General features: G+C 35.0%; 1 protein-coding gene across 3 annotated transcripts in view; it reads right to left on the reverse strand.

Moving 5' to 3' along the window:
* The window catches only part of LOC150080668 (fibrillin-2-like), a 1,460,049-nt gene that overhangs the window by 510,347 nt on the left and 932,861 nt on the right, over window positions 1–16,841 (reverse strand). For all 3 annotated transcript variants that reach the window (XM_090381969.1, XM_090381968.1, XM_090381967.1), the window contains exons 36-37: window positions 13,625–13,786; window positions 2,715–2,783 (exon numbers count right to left, since the gene is read on the reverse strand). In XM_090381969.1, the coding sequence (XP_090238095.1) occupies window positions 2,715–2,783; window positions 13,625–13,786 (231 nt within the window). The remainder of the gene's footprint in view (window positions 1–2,714; window positions 2,784–13,624; window positions 13,787–16,841) is intronic.

Raw genomic sequence — 16,841 nt, forward strand, 5'->3', positions numbered from 1 at the left:
TATCTGTTTTTAACACCTCCCTTCCCAACGCAATGGCATCTCTCCAGCCAGTGGACTAAGGTGTGACTTGGCATTTAAATTCACTGTTCAGTGCTCTTGAATTTTCAGCATAATAGGTCACAACAGGCTTCAACTCCACCATTTTGTCATTCCACCCTTCTCCTCAACATCATCAAATAATCCTTCATTGCCTTCTGTTCATCACTTGAGATGCATATTAAATGCTGGTGCGTTTTTTTTATAACTTGAAATATATGCAACCTTTTCCAAAATAAACTTGTCTCATAGATATTAAACGCTTATTTCAATATGTAACTACCTTCTTTTTGGGGGGAGGGAATTATATTGTAGCTACCATATATGAATTAACTGCTGCTCCTGTAAATGATATGTTCTGAAGCCGTCTGAGCAAACATGCAGGACACACAATACTTCTTATGATCATGATTATAATTCACATCTCCATGGATAATCATGGCAAAACTGTGGAGAAATCATATTAAATTGAATGAGCAATTTTGCTAGTCAAAATCAGCCCTACTTTAAAAACTGTGAAAAAACAAATCCATGTTGGTGCAACTTGCATTAGCCAGGGCTCGGAGTAGTTCAGTAAATGGTGGTGATTGGCATTCTAAATGGCAAAAAATATTATACTTTGATAATTTGATACAATTTCTGTATATTTTATTGATTTCAATTTTGTAACAGAATAAAATAATACATTAAGGGAAAAATATCTATCATTAAACAAAATACTGTGCCTTACTTTTGCATAAAATTTCTTAACATATCACATTACACTTGCTAGAGTGAAGGCACAAATCAAGAAAGTAATTAAATTTAATTTTGACTTTAAATAAATTGATTAGTTATAAGAATGCATATACATAGGGTATTGTTTACTTACCCCAGTTTACAGTAAATGTAATGCAGAAATGAAAACTAATCTGGTAATTTAACCATGTGGAATTGTCATGAATATATACAAAATCTAAAACTCACAATGATTTACAAGATAATATATATTAAAGAATATAACTTAGTAAAATTAGATAAGATAAACAGAAATACGGTGTGCAGTTAGGACTGTCTAGTATTCAGGTAAGTAAATGAACAATATCTATGTAAGGTCATTAGTAAATTCAAAAGTCTCAGCATCTTTTGAGCAGCTGGGTCCATGTGTAGAAAACTGAAGCCACCTGGGGTTGTGAACATTAAAATCAGCAAGTAAAATTACCTCACTATTAGGAAAGTTAGAATGGAGAAAGTCACAAAGTTCCATGTGATCAGTGTAGTTGGGAGAATGATAGAAGCAATAGATGAATTTAACAGAATAGGGTAAAGGGATTTTAAGCCAGAGAAGACAGAAAAGAGAAGATTCCAAAATAGTAAGTCTTTGACAGGGAATTTCAGAATGGACATATGCCCTTTGAAGTGAAAGGAATCATAGAGTGAATAATTAGATCAACTGAGATCAGCGATTCAGGCAACCGATAATTGGAATACTGTTAGTAAAAGTAAGTGGATCTTGGAAGGCCATAGATGGAAATCAATATCATTGAAATTGGAACTGAGATCACATATATTTATGAAATGGGAGGTTTAGATTATTTTGCAGATAAGTTTGTTCTGTTAGTTTGATTATTCATAAAGCATTCAGTAGATAAAGCAAAAGTATAGGAGGAAACATGTTGCTTGAAGTAATAAATTTTTTGGATATGGCATACTCATGGCAAGAATATACCCAGCTCCTTGACATAACATGGCCAAACAATGCCCCCCCCCTCCATATACATACTACTCGGACCCCACTCCATTCACTAGCTGGCAGAACTGAGGTACCAAGATTACAAACTAGCTGATACAGATGCCTTCTAGAGAGTTACCAAAAAATTTGGTCCAATGAACTATCTAGTGGCTGGTTTGCTAAAGCTGCTTTAGAACTGCACCCTAGAAATGTAAAGAAAGTTGAATGTGCTGTGATGCCCATCATAACATCAAAAGACATCCATCATACTGCATGGCACAAGAGACAGGCACTGCCAAACTTTTGCTCTGGAGACTAAACATGGGTTTCACCACTTCAAGCCTCCAATAAAGATGCAAAGTGGTGATATTGTACCAGTTGATGCAAGTCATCTACTACTACTGATACCAGTGTGTAGTGACACAGTGGGGCATTTCTCTGTGTGCTGTGAATGCCATACTTGTACTTATATTGGTTTAAACCTTTGTGGTCACTTCCAGTATACTAGGTGTAGCCTTTCAGAACTTGCACATGGGTGGGTGATATAGCCAGTCCTACCATTGTGGTGGTGCAAGCAGAGGATTTCGTTGTAGCAAAATGACCGGACTTCACCGAAATTTGGTCCACATGACTTAGAAGTGTCACATGATTATCAGTAGTTTCATCAGCATTTTAGACTCCCAGATAGCAAGCCCTAGCTTGTCATACCCGAGAGAATGTCAGTGACAAGTCCCAGAAACCAAACAATGTTTATAATATTTAATGTCATAGAGAGAGAGAATAAAGCACATTAATTGATCAGAAATTAATTTTGATCAGAAACATTAAAACTTGTGGTATAAACATTTTGAGATGGTAATTTTTTAATCCCTCACATTTCAGAATTTTATGCTGATACTGGCAGATAAAAGGAGATAAAGTAAATGATTCAGGGTTTAAAATATCTAATAACAAGAATAAAGTATACCTTCCAATACCACATTGATCTGGTTAGGTCTAAATCCAGGTCCTCCAGGACACAACTCCCTATATTCACCTAAAAAAAATTGAAGTAAAAATCAGTTTTAAAGGGCATATTTTTATTATATACAAAAAAAACAATTTAAAGAGAATATTTAATAAACTGGCAATAACCCAAAACGGAAAAGCAATGCCACTGCTATAATAATTTACAAGAAATATATATTAAAATTTAATTAAATTAGAGAAGGGCATTACATTACATTACCCAGTTTTTTTAAGAAATAATACTTTACCAAGTAAATATTGTTTTAATTAGTTTATTGATATCAAAAGATGAGAGAGCTAATGATGAGTTTTATAATGCCCTCATGGATTATGGATTTGTGGTGTGTTTTATTCCAATATTAAATTCCTATAATGCAGCCATTTTTCAGTATTTTTCTTTTCCTTCTTTCTTTCTTTTTTTTTTCTAATTGATTACCAAAATTATATGGACTCAAAATACAAAATATCATTTTCCCATTACATGAATTTTGTTAATCAATAATGCTAGTATTCATATTAGTAGCAGGTTTATTTTTTTTTAAATACAATTTCATAAGGAAGGTGGATTTTTTGGTCCCAAATTGAAAAGCAAAGCAAACAGTATGGAAATAAGCAAATATTTCTCACTAAATTTTTTACCTATTAATAAAGTACAGTATAACCTTTGAGATTATTCAACATCATATTCATATCTATGGTAGTTATTTTTAATGAAATTTTTAATACAATTCTCAAAAGGATTATGACATGGAAGAAATCATCATGGAAGAAACCACCTTATGAAATCATCAACACGTGAAGAGGTAAATTATATAGACAGCTGCCTCCGGTGCAATGAGGAAGTTGGAAAGCCAGACCTCTTTCTGTACATGACTTGTCCAATTGTTGTGTTGTCTCCTGAAAAATTGCAGGAGTTACAAAATAATCCTTTTTTTAAAGTTATTATGACTAACCAGAAACAGCATGTTGATTTTACAGCTGCAATAATAAAATGGCACTGCATCACAAGAAAACACTCAGTACCTGACCAGAATAAAATTACCTCGTCAGTTGGGTGAGATGAGTTTTAAAAGCATGATGGAAAAGCTGGATGAGTAAATGAATACAGTGTCATCTGTAACACGAAAGACACAACAAAACATACCATGTTCCCAATGATAAGTTAAATACAGTTTTAATAATAAAATGACACTGAACCACAAGACAAATGTAAAGTACTACATATGGGAAACAGCAACCCCAGAGCAACGTATCAACTCTGTGGTACTACACTGACAGTGGTACAGAATGAAAAGGACCTGGGGGTAATTGTGCAGGCAGATATGAAGTTCTCTGAGCAGTGCAAACGGGCTACAAGAGTAGCTCATGGTGTATTGTCAATGATATACAGGAATTTTTCTAGCAGGGATAAGGAGGTGATTATTCCCTTGTATAAGGCAATGGTCAGGCCACACCTAGGAAGAAACCACCTAGGAAGAAACCTCCAGACCTGTATACAGGTCTGGAGGCCTCATTTCAAGAAGGATGTAGAGCTGCTGGAATGAGTACAGAGAAGGGCAACAAGATTAGTGAATGGAACAAAGGGGTGCTCTTACGAAGAAAGGCTTAAGTTTTGCAAATTACAGTGTCTGGAGACTAGGCACCAGCAAGGTGATCTGATAGAGGTGTATAAAGCCTTGAATGGTTTGAGCATGCTCAATGCCTATGGTATTCTTCCTCTTGCTCAGAATAATCACCTGAGAGGGCATAAATTCAAATTGAGAAAAGACAGATGTAGGATAGACGTGCGGAAATTTGCCTTTAACCATTAGCCAGTGGGTAGTTGGTTGGTGGAACAGACTTCCATCCCTTGTTGTGGAAGTTGATAGCCTAAATAAATTTAAGGCTCAGCTGGACAGGTATTTCGAATGAACAGAGGGGTGAAGTGGAAGTGGTTTTTTTTTTTTTGGCTGATGCTGCATAAGCTTGCTTTCTTGCATCAAATGCCTCTACTAATGCTAAAACACTTAGTACTTGGACAGAATAAAATTATTACCTAGTCAGTTAAGTGAAATGATTTTTAAAAGCATGTAGGAAAACTTGAATAAATATATGAATGTTTCACGTAATAGGAATAAAATCCATTCACTGGAAGTCAAGTCATTAATGGGAAACATTATAAGTGATACTGTAATGTTTCATGTTACAGTATCAGTTGTAATGTGAACATACCATAAACAGAGGGAATTTGAGATATCCAATCATTTATGGTTGACTATTTGGCTGAGTTCAATGCAGTAAAGGTAAATGGCTAAAAATGTTGGGACACTGCAAAATCTTATCAAGAATTTTTAAAAGCAAGTATTGAAATTGCCAGTTGGAATGGGATCCACTGATATCAATTTGCAAAAAAAGTCATGCAATCATCAAGAGCACAAATAAAATCAAATAATTATGCTCGAATGAGTGCGGAGTCATTCAAGAAGCATGTACGAATGACAGAGTGCTTGAAGTTCTGTCATGAATGAATGACAAAAAAAAATAGCAAAATATACTCAACAACATATGGGTAATTATTAACATGGAAAAATTTTGATGCATGGGCTTAGCTTATGATCAAAATTATAACAGCCAAATACTTTTGGCTGTGAGTAATTTATATCAATAAGCAGTGATCATATCAATATACTTACAGTTGGTAAGCATATTGCTAGAATCATAGGAATAGCACTTGCAGATAGGGCTTACAATGCTGAGATCCTAGGATTCCCAATAATTTTTTTCCATTATTTAAATACCGGTATTGATACAAAAATATCAGTTTTTCAGTACTAATTTAAAAATTAATTGCTTATGATTTATTCACATAAAGGTTATAAAATTGACAAAAATAAATCATTAATATTACTGAATTTGCAACTGAGAGATTGTTATACAAAATACAAATGTAATGGAAACCTGAAAATGTCAGATTTCCATTACTTCAGAATTTTTAGAAGCTCACCAACCAAAAATGTTAAATATTTACAAAAGTATACCTCAGAAGAATTTGGCAAAAAAATTGTCTTGCAATTAGATTCCAAGACTTGTTGGAATCTAATTGCAAGACAGTTTATAATCCATGCTTGAAAGAGTTTTGAATTGAGAAGCTGTGTGCAAAAAGCTTTAACTGATTTAGATTCAAGTATTCATTTCTGTGAGGATGAATTTAATTTATTATCTGCAATTATATCTACACCAGGGGTGGCAAACCTATGGCACGCATGCCCAAAGTGGCATGAATGTAAATTTTTTGAGCACTCGAAATTTAGTGTCCCAAAAAATTTCAAACTTCAAAACAACATCACTCCAGGAATCCATCTTGAGTCATGACCTTTGCATGCCCGTTCTCTTTGCCAGGCATGTAGAGACATCACAGGAATCAGTTAACAGCTGTATTCATGCAGTGATTTGTTTGAAGTTGGAGTGGTGAGACGTACTGATGAAACTGTGAGAAAATTGTGTGATTAAACATCTTGAATATCGTGAAACAAGAAACACAAAAAGGTTCACCACCTCTGATCTACACTAATACCTATAAAGTTAGTTGTAGATGTGCAATGCCACAAAGAAGCAAATCTTTTAACTGCAGATACTGCCATAAAATTTATGATGCAAACTCTTGGCAAATTCTGAAACAGCAATTCTAGCTGTTTCAGAATTTGCCGTATTTCAATGCCGCATGCAATTCTCTAGCTGTTTCAGAATTTCAAAATTCTGAAACAGCTAGAAAATTGCATACATAATTTCAAAATTCTGAAACAGCTAGAGAAATGCATACAGCATTGAAACTCCATATTTCACAGAGACGTGCAAATTTTTCACAGGTTCTTCCATATTTGCAAAGTGGGACACAAGATGATAGCAAATTATTTCACATACTCAGTAAAGATACTATAGTGAAAATTATACTTTGCTTAATAAAAAGTCTTTCTCCTTCAGAAAATGATGAACAGAAGAACCTTAGACAACCAATATAGAACAGAATATCAGTGTTCCACAAATTATTTCTAAAATAAGAAATTGCCTTACTCTAATGAGATACAGTCATTAAAAGATAAATTTGAGTCAGCAATTAATGAAAGACTTTTAACTGTTCCTGCTAAAAAAATTTCAAAGCCTAAAAAATACCGCTAAAAAGGAAATAAGATGTTGTGAAAGTGAGGGAATAATGGGAAGGGGTAAACCTGCAACTTGTCAATGACTATCTCAGGAAAACAGCATCACCCAGCATAGAATCTGAAAGGGTGTTTTCTGCAGCTAATCAAATATGTACCAAAATTATATCCAGTTTAAATGATAACACTATTGATTGCTTATGTTTCTTAAGAGCTCAACCTATTCAAACAGATAGTATGGATGCTTAAATATAACTAAAATTTGCAGTATCATTATGTATATATTTTTTTTCTTCTTAGAATAACAGTATTTTTAATAATTTTTGTCAGAATATTTATTATTGTAATAAAAGTTTTATTTAAAACATGAATTCAAGTAATTACCTGTTTTTTTCCTTACTTTATTGCGCCTAATTGTCATCAAAATTTATTGAGAAAAATGTATGTTTTTGAAATACTGATATTAATACAGGTATCCCAGTTTCATAAATTAAAAATACTGGTATTAAGATTATGAGTGGTATTGTGAGCCCTATTTACAGATGGGGAAATATCTGATTTGATGGTCAAAGTGAACTACATTTGTGAATGCAGGTGTGTCTGCAGCACAACCTCACCAAATATGATCAGATTCTACAACTGGCTGTTATATTATTATAACAGGACTGTGAAACTTAATAAATGAATACAATGAATCATATCACAAGTAAAATATAACAAGCAAAGAGGAAGCAGAACAAATTAGATAATGTATGTAGTGCAGTTACATTTGGGGAACATTAGCAAATAGTAATAATTCGTGATTTAAAAAAAGAAAAAAAAAAAAAAACAAGAACAAAAAGCAGTGACTTTTACTGACTTTTATGCACAAACTGAGAAAATTTAGTTTCTGCACATCAGCCATGCTACCCAATTCCTCCAACAATGGTCTAACAAGAAAAAAAAAAAAAAAAAATTATATCCTGTGCTTCAGCTATATAATGTACAATATATGGATAGCCTAAGTGATAAGTGTGAAAAAAAAAAATAATAATTGCTGGATTTCTGTTGGTGTGATTTAATGGAATTTGGGAAGGCTTGATAAATCTAAAATAGTCAAGTATAAAATTTAATGAAAATCCATTCACTGGGAGTCAACTTATTACAGGTGGGTGGATGGATGGATGGATGGACAAAGAGAAATAATTGAGAGATTTTTGTTTGACCATATTAATGAAATTTGGGAAAGCTTGACATTGGATTGAGGTACAAACTGTGCAAACAAAGAATTTTGAGCTCCTAGGAACAGGTAAGATTTTTGAAAAATTTTGCATTTCTTTTTGACTTAACATATTAAATTGTGTTCAATAAATAGTTTAATAGTCTTAATCACATTTGTTAGCTTATTTTTAAATTTAGTTAGAGATTTTGTAAGTTATGACTCACATTTGTAGAGCTATTGTATTGGTGATTTGGTATGAAATTCAGCTAGTAGTGGTGTAGTGTAGTGAATGGTAATAAAACTGAGGGTCGGCATTTTTTTTTTTTTTGTTTCTAGCCAAGAAATGTTAGCTTTAGTAAGTCTAAAACTAATTTAATATTCAAGTTAAACGTAACAGTATAGCATAAAGTATAATGTAAACTTGATAGTGTAATACGTATAATGTAAACTTGATAGTGTAATACGTATAACGTAAACTTGATAGTGTAATATGTATAATGTAAACTCGACAGTGTAATATGTATTACTGCATTTAAGTATATATTAGCTTAGTGTAGCAATATAAAATTAAACTAAACTTAAAGCAGCAAATCAATGGGCTCAAAGTATCGGGCATGCTATGGCTCAGGGGAAAATTGAAGAGGGTAATTCTCCTATGAATCATGGTCTAATTCTAGTTGTGCAATATTTGCAGCACAGAACATGATAGAATCAAGCAGAGGGGTGGGTGGGTGTGTGTGTGTTCTGTGCAGAGAGTGCAAAGAAACTAAACTAGGTGCCAACTCAGTGGTCTGATGGGAATTTATGAGAGAGATTGAAGAAAAGGTGGATGCCCTCAAAGGAATTAAAATGGAATGGCCTATGAAGCTCTCAACTACCCAACTACATCAGTGCCAGTCCTCAAACTTGTGCATCAGGCAACACAGCCACAATCTCCAAGGCAGAACGTGCTGGTCCCACAGGAGGTAGCTATTATTGGTGACTCTATTGCGAGGGAAATGGAAAATATATTGTCAAGGAGAATAGGTGGAATAGGACCAGGGTATGTGTCTATTATGGTTAACAGTAGATGACATTGAAGAGCAGATATCTTTTAAGAGCACAAAAGGTGACACTGTTGTACACTTTAGCACTAATGATATTAACAGTAAGAGATCTGAAGACTTACTTATCAAGTACAGGACAATGTTGAGGGAAAAAGTCGAGAGTTAGGACTGAATTAGAAAGTGTCTGCAATTCTACTCAGACATGATAGGAGAGAATATATGTTGGGAGCACTGTTAATCAGTTCAGCCCTAGAGAGAATATACAAGGCTCATGGGGTAGAATTTTTTCTCAGCGTGGTTCATGCTTGTTAACAGGAAAGACTTTTTTACAGGAGTGGAATACACCTAAATAGAAGGGATGAAAGACTATTTGCTGATGCTACTGAGACAGTGAGTCGGAAAACTACTAGCTTTGAGAGATGCCAGAACCCACCCCACAGATGTGCTAGCTTGGGGAGAGAAAGATGCAAGACTAATAAATTAACTAGAGCTGCAGGAAAAGGCAAAAGTGATTCTTGTGCTACTTCTATTGGAACATGCAGCCTGGAAAGCAAGGTGTTGGGGATTTTAAGCCCTGGTGCGGGTCATCAAGGAACAAGTATATACATGGGCTGTATTATGGTAACTAAAAGTAAGAACAGATGCATGTATATTTGTATGTACACTAATGCTAGGTGCATTGCAAATAAATTTGATGGATATGAAGTACTGATTAAGTCATCAAATGCAGACAGTGTAGGGAAATCAGGGACAGGGTGTCACTCAGACATAAGAAATGCTAAATTTGAATATGGAGAAGTTCAATGTATACAGGAAGGACATTTTTTTTTTCTTTTTATTTATTTATTTTTTCTCTAAAGGTGGCACCTAGACTTCCGTCTATCTCCACCTGATAAACTGAATTTGTGCAGTCTCTGTGAAACAGACCTGTATAGCAGGCCTCTTCGCCACCAGGGAGCAGCTGTCCAGGTACCAGCTACTCCCTAATGGCCACCCCTAGTCACTTGGTACTGGGCCTAGTCTACTATTTTAACAGTGCCTCATGCACCAAAATCCTGCACCCACCGGAAGTAGTGCTATACCAGTGGGTGCCAGTGATCCCGCTCCCAGGCTGCCCACACCCGAGAGCCAGCAAAAAAAAAAAAAAAAAAAAAAAAAATATATATACAGGAAGGACAGACATAACAGGAGGATGGGAAGGGGTTATGTTCTTAGTTAATAAACATATTAAATCTAAGGCAATGCATCCTGTCAATGTGGATGGCCAGTGCATTCAGCCAGTTTTGTGTGATAAAAGCACAGGGAAAACAAAATCAGTTGTGTGTGTGTTATAGGCCTAATGAATGTGATGAGTATACCAAACAACTATACAGATAAACAGAGTGGGCCAATAAATCAGAATGTGCTATGATGAGGAATTTTAACTTTCCAGATGTCGATTGAAATTTGTGGGATGGTTACCTACACACTAGCAAGGTGTTTGTGGATTAATTGGAAGTCTTTTCTACAGTAGCATGTTAGAGGGACAAGAAAAGAAGCAGTACTCTTTTACAATGATAGACATAACTATCATTAAGGGTAAAGGGAAAGGTTTTTGCTTTCAGAAAAGTGATGAGAGTGGTCACAGACAATTTTAACATTCTATGCAGTGGGACAAACTAATGATGTTATCAACAGCAAATTCCAAATGGAAAGCATTCAGGGAAACAATTATAGAAGCTATTAGGCTTACCATACCACTAAGAAATGCCGTTTAAGGCTTAGACCTAAAGGGCCATCGGATGAACTCATGAAACTTGTGGCAGAGAAGGAAAATACATGGGATGCACATAAATTATCATGTGATACAGAAGGCTACGGTAGATATAAACTAGTCTGGTTAAGTCACAAAGGAGGTTAGACAAGCTAAGGCAGATTATGACAAGTCTCTGGCAAAGAATACATAGAAGAGCAACAAAGACTTCTATACTTATATTCAGGGGTGGGCCATCCTGAGGGTGCCAGGGGGTACACTGCACCCAGGCACCAATGTTCAAGGAGTGCCTGAAAACATGAAACTTACATACACATATGAAGAAAATTTTAAATTTGTCATATTTTATTGAATAGGAGTACGTTACTAAACTTTTGTTGAGGTCTGCATAATGCTTGCCTACTCTAAAATTTACTATATAAATTAACCCTTCAACACTCACATGAGGTCCAAGTGGACTCCAGCTTTTTTTTACATGGCTGTACTTTATGGGTCAAAAAATTTCCAGAAACACTGTTCACAGTACCTTTTGAGGAAATTGTGCAGAACTCATTAATTTATTCTATTTATGAATGGAATTCCGAGAAGGAGCTAATCCACTTAGAAAGATGGCGCAGCTCATTCCTACCCGAAGTCTACATAAGACAAGCTAAGTTATGAAATTTCTACCTGTGTAGAACACACAGCTGCCTGTGAAAATTACCAGTCTTTGAGTTGCTACTTCATTGTGGTTTTCTCGATGAATTGAAGTGACATGCAGATAAGATTTTCCACTGTTTATAAATTAGTTGTTTGTTTGTTATTTGGTTTTTAGGGGCATTAGCAACTAAGATACATTAGTTGGTATTCAATAATGAATAATGAAGCTGAATTAGTGTGCATAAATTTTTACTAATAAGAATAATTTTGAATAGTATTGTAATAGTGGTACAAAGGTAAGCAATTTTAAATATTATTATTCCATTTATTGACGCCACTTTCCATTTTCCAATTCAGAAAACTATATATTAAAATAATAATAATAACCACTGGACTACCAGTCCGATGGACCCAGGTTTCATTTCTGCTTTGGCGGAAGGGAACGAGTCTCCATCACACTGGGATAATAATAGTAATAAAAAATTAGAATAATAATAATAATAATAATAATAATAATACAGTTGAAGTTCTATAAAACAACTGCCCAGGGGAATGAGAAAAGGTCATTATATCAATTGTTCATAAAATAGCATTAGGTTAATGAGAAATTGGCCAGGACCAGCCACATAGGATGTTATAAAATGGGGTACATTAAAAAGAGGGATACTATAAAGAGCATTGACTGTAATAATAATAACTGTAATAACGAGTGCCCTTCTTTGCACTCGTTCTAGCAACTCTACATCCTACACAGCCCCCAGCACAATCACCCTCAGGTCTTTTTCACTTCCAACTTCTCTGAGTGTAGTACCACACAGTTGGTACGTTTCTCTTTGGTTATTGCTACCCATATGCAGTACTTTGCATTTGTCAAGGCTAAACTTCAGTTGCCACTTCTCAGCCCATTTGACCAACTTATCTAGATCCAGTTGGAGTAGCGTACTTTCTTTACTGTCATTAACAACTCTGCCAACCTTTGTATCATCTGTAAACTTGGACATCAATATCATTGATAAATATACAAAATAAAAATGGGCCCAAAACCAAACCCTGGGGAACTCCACTAATAACATTTGTCCACGAAGAGCAGTATCCATTGATTACCACTCTCTGTCATCTCCCACTCAACTATCACTTTATCCATTGTAGCAACTTACCCTTAATGCCATATATATATATATATATATATATATATACATACATGCAACAGCACTTTGGCATGGACTGGAATTACTGGAAGCTTGGCTTTGTTGATCATTTGATTTTTGTGAGGGTAGTTGTTAATGACTAAAACCAGGGTATAATTTTTAGAAAGAATTTTTACAAATAAGGTCAGAAAAAAGGAAACTATGTTTTAGCTGTTCTAAATGTAAGGTTTTCTGCTGGAAACAGAAACACAAGAAGAACTTACAGACTGGGGAGAGAACAGTAAAATGTGGTTCAGGATAAAAAGATTTAGAGGTTATGATATCATAAAATATGAAGTTTACACTGCAGTGTAAACAAGTGGTCAGAAAGACATGATATTCTCTCAATGATTTATTATACCTCTCTTCTTTATTTCTTTATATAAGAAATAAAGCAAAGAGGTCAATGATGAGATAATTTGAATAAATTCAAGGAAGAATCTAGATAAATTAAAGGAGGGGATGAATAGAGAGAGAGAAAAGAAACAAGAACACTGGGCACACAAATATAAAATACTGAGTGGCAACAGAAGGCTGGATCTCACAAATTAAAATCATAAGAGGACAACAGAATGCTAGATCTTATGAAGAGTTTACTTACAGTTATGTAGTTTATAGTGTTGTAAATCAATGGAATAAATTACCATCCCTCCGTAGGTGGTTAAGGCTGCTATTTTCATTTGGTTTCATTTTCAGTGATAGAAAAATAAGGGTCATCAGATTTTTTAAATCTATTTATTATTATTTTTTGGCAGCTGCAGAAATGGTCTGCTTTCCAAAAAAGTGTTGGCCATTCTAATACTAAAACTCCATGGACTAAATATCAGATATGCTAGCTGACGTGGTGATCTTAAAATTTTAACAAATATATATTATTTGAGCAACAGATAAAAAACTCAATACCTACTTGAATTGACTGCAGGACATATTTCACAAATTTGTCCCCATGCAACTCCAACTGTACAGCAACAAGTAGCTTTAGTGAGACTTTGGCCAAGTTCAGTTCTGCAAATTCCTCGTCGATTGTACTGTCCTGTGACATCAAGATAACAGGGACCTTCACGGCTGTCTAAATTAGAAATTCCAACAATAAAAGTAGTACTATAAAAACTTGCAGCATTAACTCATATTCAACAATAAACTACATGGTTAAAATATCAGCAGTCATGCTACAGTTTGTTACAAACACAGTCACAGAATCTGAAGAATCTGACAGGTGCTCAATTTTATTTTTTATTTCGAAAAAAAGGATTTATTTTTATTTTGCTTGTGGTATACCAATATTTCGTCTTTTCGTAATGGGTTGTATTACTGTCTCTATATGTAACATTTTTGATTTTTAAAATCAATTGTAAATATTTAGAAAATGTTTTTATCTACCCATGTTACTTAAAAAAATGGAGCATGAAATATTTATATCAAACTTATTTTAGATATTTCACACAAACTTATTGATTTGTTTTATCAAATAAATAAAAGAATAACAGATGAATTACAATAATTGAAACAAGAAACTATTTTACATCAAAAATAATAATAATAAAAATTCACAATCCTCAACACCTAGGATAGTCAGAGAGCGTTTCAACCAATAACAGTATCCAGACATGTCAATCACCCTGTACCCTCGGTACCATTACCTGTCACAGGATGGAAAAAAAGGGGGTGAAAAAAGAAAGAAAGAAAATATCAAGAGAAATAATACAGAAATGGTATGCATTAAAATAATAATAACCACTGGACTACCAGTCTGATGGACCCAGGCTTCATTTCCGCTTTGGTGGAAGGGAACGAGTCTCCATCACACTGGGATAATAATAATAATAAATTAGAATAATAATAATAATAATACAGTTTAAGTTCTATATAACAACTCCCCAGGGAAATGAGAAAAGGTCATTATATCAATTGTTCATAAAACAGCATTAGGTTAGTGAGAAATTGGCCAGGACCAGCCACATAGGATGTTATAACATAGGGGATGTTAAAAAGAGGTATGCTATAAAGAGCATTGACTGTAATAATAAAATACAAAATAATAATAATTAAAAATTTTTTAAAAAATTTCAAAAACAGCGAAATTTGCTTCAGTGGACCTACCTTCCCCAAGGTCAGAGTTACAGCTAAGGCAGATAGTGGCCCCATCTGGTGTCACTTGCAATAACTAACACTGCCACTGTACATAAGCTGAAGCTAAATAGGTCCATCTCTATAGATGGATGATGTCAAAGACTGCATCTTGTGCCACACTGCATTGAGTGTGGCACAAGATAGTCACTTGTGTTCAGGCCTTAGGCAAAGGGGTTGGCTCGAAACGTCGGAGGTCTCTCAAGGAAGACAGTGGAGGGAGCAAGAGGAGCTGTCCCCATATGGCTAGCTCAAGAAATTTGTTATTGTTATTATTATTTTTGGCGCAAGGGCTGCTCAGGCCATATTGTGCCTCTCAGTGATGTGGAAGATACTCATGATGACTGTTATGCAAACAGTCACAAATGATCATTTAAGTTTATCCATTTAAGAAAGAAGAAAAATTCTATGGGGTTGGCATCATTCTTTAAGATTAGGAAGAAAACTGAATGAGACTTACTGAGCATATGAGTACAAGATGCATTCAACAAGAATGTGCTTCTTGTGAGCTGAGAATTGTAGTGCACACACTGTGGAGGATCATTGCCTGTGAGGAGAAATAGGTGAGTAACATGACTGTGATCAATTCTTGCTCTGGCTAGGATTACTTCTTCCTTTCTATTTTCCTGGACGCTAGAGGCCCATAACTGTGGATCTGATTTTATTTGAAAGAACTCATTATCTGTTTTAGTTTGCCATATATGTGTCCATTGTTCCTTACATGTTCTTCGGCCGACAGGGCTAGCCGGGTGGGTAAAGTGCCTGCCTAGCAACCCAAAAGTCACGGGTTCGAATCCCGCCTTGGGCTTGATGTATCATCTGTAAACTTGGATAAATTTTAGCTGTAAATTTCGGATAAATTTTAGCTGCATAACTCAAAGTACTGCAAAAATCTTGGGAGGTGCATTATGGCCACAGAAGCTGATGCGCCAACAACTACAAAAAAAAAAAAAAAAAAATGTTCTTCGTATATTGGATTTGTAGTCAACATGTGGAATGCGAGAACATAATGAAGCTGGGTTAGAAAAATGTTTGGTGGCAAAATCTGCACATTCATTTCCAGATATCCCAGTGTGACCTAGGATCCAGCAAAAGATGACTACTAGCTGGTGTTCCTGAGTATGTATCAACATACTTCTTATAGTTTTTATTAAAGGATTCATTGGTGAGGTGTTTCGTAAGGCTAAAAGTGTACTCTGCAAGTCCATATATATTTACTCTTTTTGATGGACAGATGGAGAATATTTTCTAGCCTGACGGTGAATAACTTGGCTGTATAACTGTATTTGTTGGAAAGTGATACTGCTGCAGCACCTATTCCACATTCAGACTCTGATCCATCAGTATATATTTTTGTAAAAAGAGGATAATTCTCTGTGCGAGAAGTATGGAGTTGTATGTTGATATTTGCAAGGAAATGTTTTCCCAGTTTAGGAAGAAATTGTTGCAGGATGGTTTAATATAGGACCGTGGGGGAACCTTGGAGGACTTTTACGAGGTGTACATTCCAAGTTTCTGATAGTGCCTGTAATCTGATACCAGCAGGTTGAATTGGGCTGAGTTTATTTCTATAAACCATTTTAAACTGTGGATCACTAAGTAACAGTGATCCACAGTTTAAAATAGGCCAAATGGGATGGGTAGGCATGCTTCAAATTTTAGCTGCATAACTCAGAAGTAACACCTTTCTTCTGAGACAGAGTGGAACTTCATGGGCTTCAATATAAAGGCTTTGTACTGGTGATGTTCTATATGTGCCAGTAGCAATCCTGAGGGCAGAATGTTGAATAGGAGCAAAGCATGTTAGCACGCTCTCCCTGGCAGTCATACACCAGGGCACCATAATCAAGATGAGTCCTAATTAGAGTTCTATATAATTGAAGCAAGGTATAGCAGTCTGCACCCCATTTTGTTGAAGAAAGAACCCTCGAGTATATTCATTTTTTTTTCTGGCAAGTAGTCCGCAGATATCTGACATGTTCTAAGAAATTAAGTTT

Source organism: Mastigoproctus giganteus, chromosome 9, assembly GCF_048544385.1.
Source record: "Mastigoproctus giganteus isolate SK-2022 chromosome 9, ASM4854438v1, whole genome shotgun sequence".
Lineage (NCBI taxonomy): Eukaryota > Metazoa > Arthropoda > Arachnida > Uropygi > Thelyphonidae > Mastigoproctus > Mastigoproctus giganteus.